Source organism: Heteronotia binoei, chromosome 3 (genome assembly GCF_032191835.1).
Source record: "Heteronotia binoei isolate CCM8104 ecotype False Entrance Well chromosome 3, APGP_CSIRO_Hbin_v1, whole genome shotgun sequence".
In the NCBI taxonomy this organism is placed as follows: Eukaryota; Metazoa; Chordata; class Lepidosauria; order Squamata; family Gekkonidae; genus Heteronotia; species Heteronotia binoei.
In genome coordinates this window covers 179965095-179977295 of record NC_083225.1, presented here as the reverse complement: position 1 = coordinate 179977295, position 12201 = coordinate 179965095, and the positions used below count along the sequence as shown (strand labels likewise).

At 48.6% G+C, this 12201-nt stretch overlaps 1 protein-coding gene across 1 annotated transcript in view; it reads right to left on the bottom strand.

Annotated features, from left to right (window-relative positions):
* Positions 1–576: 576 nt before the first annotated feature.
* The window catches only part of CTSC (cathepsin C), a 34091-nt gene continuing 22466 nt past the window's right edge, over positions 577–12201 (bottom strand). Inside the window, exons 6-7 of the mRNA XM_060234966.1 lie at positions 7485–7616; positions 577–2849 (exon numbers count right to left, since the gene is read on the bottom strand). Coding sequence (XP_060090949.1) covers positions 2350–2849; positions 7485–7616 — 632 coding nt within the window. The 3' untranslated portion in view covers positions 577–2349. The remainder of the gene's footprint in view (positions 2850–7484; positions 7617–12201) is intronic.

Below are 12201 nucleotides of genomic sequence, written 5' to 3'. Positions count from 1 at the left end.
TAGAACATAAGAGAAGCCACGGTGGATCAGGGCAATGGCCCATCCAATCCAACACTCTGTGTCACATAGTGGCCAAAACCCCAGGTGCCATCAGGAGGTCCAACAGCAGGGCCAGAACTCCAGATGCCTTCCCATGGTTGCCCCGTCCCAGCCACCAAGAATACAGAGCATCACTGCCCCAAACATAAGAGAAGCCATGTTGGATCAGGCCAATGGCCCATCCAGTCCAACACTCTGTCACAGTGTGGCCAAAGAAACCAAGTGCCATCAGGAGGTCCACCGGTGGGGCCAGGACACTAGAAGCCTTCCCACTGTCCCCCCCCCCCCCACTCCAAGCACCAAGAATACAGAGCATCACTGCCCCAAACATAAGAGAAGCCATGTTGGATCAGGTCAATGGCCCATCCAGTCCAATACTCTGTTACACAGTGGTCAAACCAGGTGCCATCAGGAGGTCCACTAGTGGGGCCAGGACACCAGAAGCCCTCCCACTGTTGCCCCCCCAGCACCCGTCAACTCCCCCCACCACCCACTTTTTAAAAGAGTTCGAGACAAACTGCCTTTAAAAAACCCTCACACAGTAACAGGATTTTATTTCAAAATTATAACCCACAAAATAAGAGGGTATCATTTTCAGAAAAAAAGGAAGCACCAAGTCACATTCCTGAACACAAAAGATTTGACTTTCCCTTTTAAAAAAATGTAAAGTACAATGATTTTGTGCAGAGTACACTCACAGTATAGGCTGTTTTCAGACAGTGATTTCTTCGTTTCCCTTCCTGTAAGGCACAATGATTAACTTTTAAAATCTGTCAGTATTTTTAAGCCTGTATTTCCTTTGGCAGTCAGAAGTTTAAAAAAAACCCCACACAAATCTGTTCAGCAAAGAAATGGGAGATAAGAGATATTAACTACTGGAGAATTCAGAGCTAGATTTCTAAGCAAAGACATCTCTCTCTCTGCCCTTGAGAAGAAGAGAGATTGGATTTATACCCCGCCCTTCACTACCCAAAGGAGTCTCAGATTGGCTTACAAATCTCCATTCCCTTCCCCTCCCCACAACAGACACTCTGTGAGGTAGGTGGGGCTGAGAGAGCCCTGACAAAAACTGCTCTTGAGCAGAACAGCTCTGAGAGAACTTGTGGCTGACCCAAGGTCACATCAGCAACTGCAAGTGGAGGAGTGGGGAATGAAACCCTGTGCTCCAAGGTAAGAGTCCACACACTTAACCACTACACCACTGACAGGGAGCAAAAGGGTGCCTCCATGGGGGCCATTTTAATCTTAAACAAGCCTGTTAAGTTGGGTCCTGAACTCAAATGATAAGGGGTGGAAGGTTTGCACCACTTTTAGGCAGCAGATGAGAAGAGACAAATTTGAATTCTCTCCCCACCAAAAAAAGCCCACATTCATCTTTCACATGCCAGCCTGCCAGGGTGAATGGGCTGGCCTAGCCTTCTCCCTTAACAGCTATTTTTCTACATGTGTGGAACTTCACAAAACGAATTAAACCAATTCTCGGTATGATAAGGCCAATGCAATGAAGAAGAACAGGTTTTTATTCCCTCTCTTCTCTACCTGAAGGAGTCTCAAAGCAACTGACAATCGCCTTCTCTTCCTCTCGGCACAATAGGCACCGTGTGAGGCAGGTGGGGTTGAGAGAGTTCTGAGAGGACTGTGACTAGCCCAAGGTCACCAAGCAGGCTTCATGGGGGGGGAGGAGTGGGGAATCAAATCTGGCTCTCCAGATTGGAGTCTGCCACTCTTAACCATTACCCCATGCTGGCTTTCCAAAATAATCTCTAAAGTAGGCCCAGGGGTGGAATTCTAGCAGGAGCTCCTTTGCATATCAGGCCACACACCCCTGATGTAGCCAATCATCCTGTAGCTTACAGTAGGCCCTGTACTAAAAGCCCTGTATGCTCTTGGAAGATTGGCTACAGCAGGGTGTGGGTGGCCTAATATACAAATGCGTTCCTGCTTTAAAGAAAAAAAGAAGCCCTAACAAAGCTTCTTCAGTTACGGCTTAGTGTGATGTCTTAGCGGAGCTAATGCAAGAAGCCAAGGACACCAAATAAGGTTCGTAACAGACCAATTGTTCTCAACCCAAAGCCTGCCTTCAACAAACTCAACGCTCTACCCAGTTCACCGCACTGCCCCTTCAACAGAAGCACCAAACTCTCGTATCCCTTCCAGCGATGCAAGCCTTGCCAGACTGGTTTTTTTAAAAAATTAAGGCTAATTCTTGTAAGGCAAATAACGTTTTCCATCATTTCTTATGATTCGGGGAGGAGAGGGGGAGATGCGATCTCGCTTCCTGGGAAGGCACTGCCTAAAACTCCACCGCTGCTACACTCTAGTTATGGGAGAAGCGGCCACAGCGATACTCTCGACAGCGCACTCGTCGGAGCCTCTGCGGATCCGGAAGTAGCCGTCTTCACCCCAGGAGGCTCCCCAACTGTTCTTCACGATCCAAAAGGGCGCGCCGGTATGCGGGTCGCTGCCGTACCCCACGAGCAGGACGGCGTGGTTGGCCTCTTCGAAGGGGTTGAAAGGATCCATCAGCCCCGTGTGGTGATAGATCCCTCCGCGGTAAGTAAGGAAGTCCGGATACACCTGGAAACTGATGGCCATCGGCCCGTTTTTAACAAGTTCAAGTTTCATCCGCGCTTCGTTGCACCCGCCGTAGAACCCTCCGACGTAGTGGTAGTCCGAAGTGTAGTAGCGGTAACAGTTCTTCTTGAGGGAGCAGGCGGAAGAAGCAGCGGTGTAAGGCAAGCACGCCTCCTCCACCATGCCGAAATCTTGAGCGTATTTCCCGACGAGGTAGGGGAATCCTCCATCGCAACCTGCGGAGGGAGGGGGAGAGGAACCAGAAGACCGCTTTAGAGCACGGCTCTGAAAGACAATATATCAAGTCCAGGGGTCAATTTGTAGAAAAAAAGGTGCCGGAGCTCATTAGCACAACTCGTTCGCATACGCCACACACTCTTGACATCCCTGGAAGGTGTACTAAATTTTATCAGCTCAGCATCTACCTTCAAATGCTTCTTGAATTAGAATTGTTCTAATAAAACCTCACTCCCGTCATACCTTCAAAAATCACTTTCTCCTATGTGGCCACAGTAGCACGCATGATGAATATTTCCACCTGTCTACTTTATATGTTTTGGTTGTTTTCCCATTTTTTGTGTGTGTGTGTGTGGGGGGGAATATTAGTGTGTGTCACATCTTAAGACTGCGGAAGGACCCACCCCGTAAAAAGTCTGCCGCAAAAACGTCGTGAAAGCAACGTCACCCCAGAGTCAGAAACGACTGGTGCTTGCACAGGGGACCTTTCCTTTCCACATCTTAAGAGTTCAGAAAAATTCTCACAGGGATTTTGAACAACGGAGCCCAGAAGCAATTACTGTGGGGGGGATTAAGAAAGAAAGAGAACAATAAAATTTAGAGGTTCCGAAGCTCCGCTCCTGTGAGATCCTGCCCAAAATGAGGCCTGATCAAGATGGGTAGCCATGTTAGTCTGTCTGCAGCAGCAGAAGAGAATTAAGAGTCCAGTAGCACAGTGGCCCCCAACCTTTTTGGCACCAGAGATGAGCGCCAGGGCCAGCAGGGTGGGAGCACCGAATTCGGCCTCCCCTCACCCCACCTTCTGTGGCACCTTCTCCTCCCTCCGTTTTCACAAGTTTAAGACCTGGGAAGGGGCCGTGAAGCACCTCCCGGGCTCTTTAAAGGCCACCCCACCCCCCCCCCCCGGTGATCAGCTGATGGGCAGGGAAAACCACAGCTGCAAGCGACCTGCTGAAAAAGCGCCACTGCCCTTGTCTCCTCCCCACTTCCTTCCTGGGCAAGTGGTTTAGGTTTTATTAAATTTATACCACGCCCTCCCTGCTAAGGCAGGCTCAAGGCGGCTTACAGCAATCATCTTATTACAATCAGTTAGATTTAAAACACTTTAAAGACAGTTGGCACTAGTAACATTCTGATGTTGTTCAGATCTGGTGGCGTCAGCATCCCCTGGATTCCTCCTGCTGTTAAAATCTCAAAGTCAGCTGGAAGAGTTATGGTCTTGCGGAATTGGGCGAGGTCCCGCAAGGCCCTAACCTCTTTTGCCAGCTGGTTCATTGAACATATGAAGCTGCCTTCTACTGAATCTTCTGAATCAGACCCTCGGCCCATCCAAGTCAGTATTGTCTTCTCAGACTGCAGTGGCTCTCCAGGGTCTCAAGCTGAGGTTTTTCACACCTATTTGTCTGGACCCTTTTTTGGAGATGCCGGGGATTGAACCTGGAACCTTCTGCTTCCCAAGCAGATGCTCTACCACCGAGCCACCGTCCCTCCCCTAGTTCCACTAGTGGGGAGCTGCTACTGAGAAGGTGTGATCCCTGGTAGCCGCCAGTCTCGCGTCTCTCGGCCCAGGGATCACTAAAAGATACTGAGTTCCTGAACTTAGTGCCCTCTGGGGAACGTGTGGGGACAGACGGTCCCTCAGGCATGCAGGTCCTCGGCCATAAAGGGCTTTGAAGGTAATAACCAGCGCCTTGTAGCGAATCTGGTATATTATCGGCAGCCAGTGCAGTTCTTGCAGTGCCGGCTGTATGTGCTCCCACCTGGGCAGCCCCATTAATAGCCTGGTCACCGCATTCTTCACTAGCTGCAGTTACATGGGCAGCCCCATGTAGAGGTCATTACAGTAGTCCAATCTTGAGGTGACCATTGCCAGGTCGTTACGGTCAAGGAAAGGAGTCAACTGTTTCACCCGGCTAAGGTGGAAAAAGGTGGATTTCGCAATTGCTGCTATCTGGGCCTCCATTGTCAGGGAGGACTCCAGTAGCACCCCCAAACTTCTGATCTTGTGAGCCATTGTTAGTGGCGCACCGTCAAAAGTTGGTAGGGGAATTCCCCTACCCAGACTGCCATGACTCAAGCAAAGGATTTCGGTCTTCATCGGATTCAGCTTCACCTTCTTCTCCCTCCGTTTTCATGGCAGGGACCACCCAGCTGCGTACCTGATCTTTTGGAAACAGCCTCACCCTGTCCAGGACAAACTGACACCCAGGGCTTTTTTTTGTAGCAGGAACTCCTCTGCATATTAGGCCACACACCCCTGTAGCCAATCCTAAAAGAATTTACAGGGCTCTTCGTAAAGGGCCTACTGTAAGCTCCAGGAGGACTGGCTACATCAGGCGTGGTGTGGCCTAATATGCAAAGGGGACTCCCTGCTACAAAAAAAATAGCCCTGCACACAATAGAGGTTAACGCTTGACACTGCCTCCCACAGGAAGCAGTCTTGCGGCTTTGAAGCTGTTCTTGTCTGCCTCCAGTTAAAATTAGCCATTTGCAAAACTCCCAGTAGTACATAGGATCAGTTGTGTACAAGTGAAGAGATTTTGTACGCTTTGTCTCTCCCCCACTCCACAAAAAGCACCGCATGTTTCTTCATTTCAACCACAACTGTATATTAAGGGGAACTTTGGAACGGCAAAGTGGTTCAGAGAGATACAAGGAAAAAAAAATACAAAACGGGGTGGGGCGGGGGGAGAGAAGAAGCATCTTGAGTACCAAGTAGTGATGGTTGTGGTATCAGGAGCGGCTGCCTTGCCACTAACAGTCAACCTGAGAAAGCATCTTAAAGGCTCCTGTTTCCCACAGTTCTTATGACCTTCGCTACACCTCCTTCTTCGGAGGTTTTTCAGCAGAGGCTATCTGACAGCAATGCTGATTCTGCAAATTTAGGCAGATCGTGAGAGGCAAGGCAGGAGGCGATGAGTCCATGGTTTGGCTCTTGGGGCTCTTTCTTAACACGCCAATCGGCAATTTGGGGTCAGGAAGGAATCTGGCCAGGGATCCTGGAGGTTGTTTGCCTTCCTCTGGCCACGGAGCAGCGGTCACTGGGAGAATTGGGGAAGGTCGTTGTGAATTTCCTTATGATCTGCAGTGGGTTGGACTAGATGCCCAGCTTTACGTTTCCACGCCTGTTTCCATCTCTCCCTGCTTACCCGAATCTCCTATTTCCTGTGTCCGTCATTATTCCCGACTCTTATCAAAATCCAAAAGCAAAGGTCTTGCAGGCCATCTGCTTCTGCTTCCAGCTCAGGGTGGAAAATTCAGCGCTTGAACACTCTCGACTGATGGCTGCCCGGTCTGTGCCCAAATAATAGCACAAAACCTTCCTTGGAGGTTTTTAAACAGGCTAGATGACCATCTGACAGTAATGAGGATCCTGTGAATTCAGGGGGAGGTATTTGTGAGTTTAGAGCAGTTCCTCAGTGGAACAGGCTTCCTCGGGAGGTGGTGGGCCCTCCTTCCTTGGAGGTTTTTAAACAGAGGCTAGATGGCCATCTGACAGCAATGAGGATCCTGTGAATTCAGGGGGAGGTATCTGTGAGTTTAGAGCGGTTCCTCAGTGGAACAGGCTTCCTCGGGAGGTCGTGGGCTCTCCTTCCTTGGAGGTTTTTAAACACAGAGGCTAAATGGCCATCTGACAGCAATGAAGATCCTGTGAATTTAGGGGGAGGTGTTTGTGAGTTTCCTTTGTTGTGCAGGGGGTTGGACTAGATGACCCTGGAGGTCCCTTCTACCTCTAGGATTCTATAACTCAGCCTGGAAAACCCACCCTGACACCAGTGCCCCCTCCTATTTTGCCAAGGCCATCTCAAAAAGCAGGAAATGCTTTCACTCCAGCTTATAGTAGCTCTTTTTCTCCAGGCTATGGGACATACGGAAATTCCTTTTATGGGAGCTGCAGCCGCCCCTCAGGCAATAGTCCCTTCTAAGCTGTGAAGTCTTGCGAGCAAAAATTCTACTTGGTGAACGAGTGGCGTTAAAGTCGTGAGCGACTGCATAAATTAGTTTGCTCTGGGGCCATTTTTCCTGAGCCAAAACAAAAACGTGTGAGCCAGAGGCTAAAAAAACCCTGTGAGCTAGCTCACGCTAACTCAGCTTAGAGGGAACACTGCCCCTCAGGTAATTTGTTCCACTGTTCTCTGCTGCTTCTAGATGTAATCTTTGCCTCTTTCTAAGGAAACAGCTCAAGCACTCTCTCATCCAACACACTGCTAGAAAAGTCAGCCACTTTTCCCACAAGCCGAACTGTGTGGTGAAAGGTTCTTTAACCTCCTTTCTCCCCCTAGTAGGAACAGACTGACAGCATTTTCCACCTCCAGGAGTACCTTTGCTCCTGCCCACCCCGGAACAAGCCTATGCCTCAGCTCAAATTTTAGTTCCCCTTAGAGGCTGCATGCCACATCTCAGCATGAGACCCTGTCCTGAAGGACGGTGTCCATCTCCAGCTGTCCACCTCCACCTCCTGCCCACCCTGGAACGAGCCTGTGTCTCTTGCTCAAATTTTAATCCTCCTTAGAGGCTGCATGCCGCATCTCAGCATGAGTCCCTGTCCTGAAGGCGGCTGGCTTCTCAGCCCTTGCGTGACTCAAAATTAAGCAGTAGTTAACCACGGTTTCTCTCGTAGCCTCCCTGATTACCTTGAGCATACTCCGCACAGGAAACAATCTGCTGGGGACTCAGAATTGGAGCCTGCGTATTGTTGGAGAGGATGCGAATCCGTGCTTCCAGCATGCCCATGGTGGCGAAGGCATAGCAGCTTCCGCAGCTCCCTGACAACAACAGAAAGTAGTACCGGTGGTTAGTCAACCATTATGTCTGAGATCAGCAATTCCCAAACGGTATGCTGGGGCAACTGTGAGTGCGCTAAAGAACTATTAGTGCACTGTGAGAAAAGGTAAGATAGTTAAGAAGATTACTGCCCCCCTTGTTGCAAATCCGGAGAGGAAGCTGGCCACTGCATCTCTGCATGATGTACTGTTCTGGCCTTGACTGTGTCCAATGCCAGGACCAGATATGGGTTTCTCTGCTTTGAGATCACCAGAATGGGATATACTAGGTATGCAGTGTAGAAAGGCACACGTTTTGTGCATAGATAACTCCAGGTTCGGTCTCCAGCAACATGTGCTCCGTTTGCTTCCCGTTCTTTGATGCCTCGTCAGTTTGACAGCCTGCAAGGCACTTGGTTGCCCTGCTTGGCTTTGCAGACATGCAGAGAGCCAACCCATAGTAATTGCTTTCCTTAATACCAACAAAAAAATAAATTGGTTATTCAGCTCAGCGGCACATTCATTTGCTAACTAGGCAATATCGACGTCTCGGGGAGTGGGGAAGAAAACCCTGACCCAAACCAACCCGGGTTATCAAATGCAATCTAAGCTAATTTATAAAAGCAACTGCTTTCCCGATGTTCTCCAAATTCAATTTTAACAGAGTTTAAATTGCATTACAGACCTCTTGATCCATGGCCGATGGGATCACTTAAAACAAAAAAAGGCTGATTAACAGGCAGAAAGCACTCTTTAGAAAGTGATCATTCAGGAGGACGGTTCTCTTTTTAAGGCTGCTATTTTTTCCCCAGCTGGTTCTTCAAGGCAAAAGAAAGGATAATTCCTAAATAAGGGTTTTCAACAGCAGTTCAGTGTTAAGTTAGTAAGAATTCAGTCTCCTCCACCCCAAAGAACCTTGTCCCACCTTTACAGTGGTGGCTTTCAACCATTAGAACATAATAACGTAAGAGAAGCCGTGTTGGATCAGGCCAAAGGCCCATCCAGTCTGACACTCTGTCACAGTGGCCAAAAAAAACCCAGGTGCCATCAGGAGGTCCATCAGTGGGGCCAGAACTCCAGAAGCCTTCACACTGTTCCCCCTCACCCCCCCCCCCCCCACCATGCACCAAGAATACAGAGCATCACTTGCTCCAGACAGAGAGTTCCAACAATATGCTGTGGCTAATAGCCACTGATGTACCTCTGCTCCATATGTTTATCTAATCCCCTCTTGAAGCTGGCTATGCTTGTAGCTGCCAGCACTTCCTGTGGCAGTGAATTCCATGTGTTAATCACCCTTTGGGTGAAGAAGTACTTCCTTTTATCTGTTCTAACCTGACTGCTCAGCAATTTCATTGAATGCCCACAAGTTCTCATATTGTGAGAAAGGGAGAAAAGTTCTTCTTTCTCTACTTTCTCCATCCCATGCATAATCTTGTAAACATCTATCATGTCACCCCTCAGTCAATTTTTCTCCAAGCTAAAGAGCCCCAAGCATTTTAACCAATCCAGATGCAGGCCCCACTGAATGTATCCCACTGAGCTGTAAGCACCCATACTGAGACATCAATCATGTGACAGGAAGAAGGGGAGACAGGGCTATGCTCTGGGCAGGAGACCAATTGGGGTCATTATTTATGTTCCGTGTTTCTTTCTGAGACTCAAGGCAGATTTTGGACTAGAGGAACCACTGGTCTGATCCAGCAGGCCTCTTCTTTATGTTCTTCCATATGCCTTGGCATCTAAGACCTGTTTGTTGGCTGCCCAGAGGAACTGACTGGTCACTATGTGAGACACAATGCTGGACTAGATGGACCACCGGTCTGATCCAACAGGGTTCTTATGTTTTTATGAAGGTCTCAGCCTCTATGCCCTGTGGTTGGCCCTCCAGAGGAACTGGTTGATCACTGTGTGAGACAGGATGCTGGACTAGATGGACCACTGGTCTGATCCAGCAGGGCTCTTCTGAAGTTCTTATGAAGGCCTCAGCCTCTGTGCCCTGTGGTTGGCCCTCCAGAGAAACTGGTTGATCACTGTGTGAGACAGGATGCTGGACTAGATGGACCACTGGTCTGATCCAGCAGGGCTCTTCTGAAGTTCTTATGAAGGCCTCAGCCTCTGTGCCCTGTGGTTGGCCCTCCAGAGAAACTGGTTGATCACTGTGTGAGACAGGATGCTGGACTAGATGGACCACTGGTCTGATCCAGCAGGGCTCTTCTGAAGTTCTTATGAAGGCCTCAGCCTCTGTGCCCTGTGGTTGGCCCTCCAGAGAAACTGGTTGATCACTGTGTGAGACAGGATGCTGGACTAGATGGACCACTGGTCTGATCCAGCAGGGCTCTTCTTATTTAGGTCTTTGTCTCTAAGCCCTGTTTGTTGGCTGCCTAGAGGAACTGACTAGCCACTATGTGAGACACAATGCTGGACTAGATGGACCATTGGTCTGATCCAGCAGAGCTCTTCTTTATGTTATTATGTAGGCCTTGGCCTCTAAGTCCTGTTTGTTGGCTGCTCAGAGGAACTGACTGGCCAGTATGTGTGACATGATGCTGGACTAGATGGACCACTGGCCTGATCCAGCAGGGCTCTTCTGACGTTCTTAGGAAGACCTCGGCCTCTGTGTCCTGTTCTTGGCCCTCCAGAAGAACACGTTGGTCAATGTCTGAGACAGGATGCTGGACTAGATGGACCGCTGGTCTGATTCAGCAGGGATCACTGGTCTGATCCATGCTTTTATATGCAAATACAACATGTGTGTGAGAACACACAGACCCAAGGCAGGTTTGTTACAACTTACACTCTCAAACAGTTTTAATGACACCCAGAAGTGAGTGAGGAAGACAAGCTGCGTGAAATCAGCACAGTCTGTTTAAACTAGAACTTGTCATTCCTTTTCCCACAGGGCTTCCTGCCTCCCATCCTAAACGCCCCCAAAGTTAGAGGCCTTTGAAAAGGACATCAACCCTGTAAGTGCGATGTTCTAGAACAAAACAATACACGGGCATGCGCACACACACAGAGATCAAATCCTCCCCCATACTTATTTCATCTTCTTTTGTTTCTTAAGAAAAGAAAGGTTTGCAGAGATAACACATTACAAATGTTCTCTCACAGAGGGACTGATGTGTTGATATCTCTGCAGCTCCGCTATAAGCTGGAGATAACTTTGAATCCGGGCAAAAATGTCCAAGCAGGTCTGTTTTTATCAGGCACTCTTGCACCTCCAGAAGTTATAAACAAGTTTTAATAGATGTTTCAGCTCTACTCAATGTTTTCTTTTGTGAGGGTTTAAAACAAGGAAAAGGCATGCAACAGCCTGCTGAAGCAGAGTTTGGAAAGATTTCCATGTTCATAAACAACAACAACACCACATTTTATTTATATCCCACCCTCCCCGCCGGAGCAGGCTCAGGGCGGCTGATAAAGCCAATCGCTAAATTTTAGAGGCAGCCAAGCACGTCGTTCTTTTCAAATACTAATGGGAAGGGTGGACACTTCACTTCTGGACCCCATTATGGTATGGTATGATGTATGGCAGGGGTGTCAATCATGCGGCCCGTGGGCCAAATCAGCCCCCTGGAGGGCTCCTATTAGGCCCCCAAGCAACAGGCTGTCATCTGCTCCCTTCCGCATCTCAACTTGCTTTGCAAGGCTTGCTCAATAGCACAGGAGCTACACAGAAACCTGTTTTCTCCATTGGTTTGAGGTCCTGGTTCCCTGGAGAGGGAGGGAAAGAGCCAGAGCTTCCTTTGCCCAGTTCCCTGGATCCCACGGGAGAAATACAAATAAAGCACCTTTAAGACCAACAAGTGCTAGTGTTTTAAGCATGTTGTATTTTAAGTTTTTTTTTAAAAAAAATCTTTAGTCATGTTTGCCTGTGTCCTTTAAAAAAAGCTTATATCTCTGCTGCCTAACCCTAAATAGGTACACACATGGCCCGGTCCAACAAGGTCTCATTTAGGTCAGATCTGGCCCTCATAACAAATGAGTTTGACACCCCTGCATATGGTCTCTTGTCTGTTTAACACTTTATGCTAAGTTTTTCTTCATTTTCTCTGGCTGGCCTGAGAAACGGTGGCAGACCCTGATGAGAGCCGTTTCCAGGGCTTTTTTTTTTGTAGCAGGAACTCCTTTGCATATTAGGCCACACACCTCTGATGTAGCCAATCCTCCAAGAGCTTACAGGACTCTTAGCACAGGGCCTACTGTAAGCTCCAGGAGGATTGGCTACATCAGGGGTGTGTGGCCTAATATGCAAAGGAGTTCTTGCTACAAAGAAAGCCCTGGCCATTTCCATCCCCAACTTGACAGGATTTGGAGCCAAATTAAGAGGTCAAACAAGTGCTTCTCGGCCTAGTAAAGGCACCACACAAGCTGTTAGGTCTTCTTTATCAGCCATATTTTTGTTCCATTCTTTCTTTAAATCAGCTTTCAAGGCACTCAGTTTTGCCTCAAAACCAGCCCATGAAGCTGGGGCCATCCAGGAAGCTCTACGGCAGAGCAGCTAGTTGTACCTAGGTCCTCTCACCCCTAGCTTAAATTTTACACTATCATCTCTCATATTTCCATTCTCTTCTCACATACACAA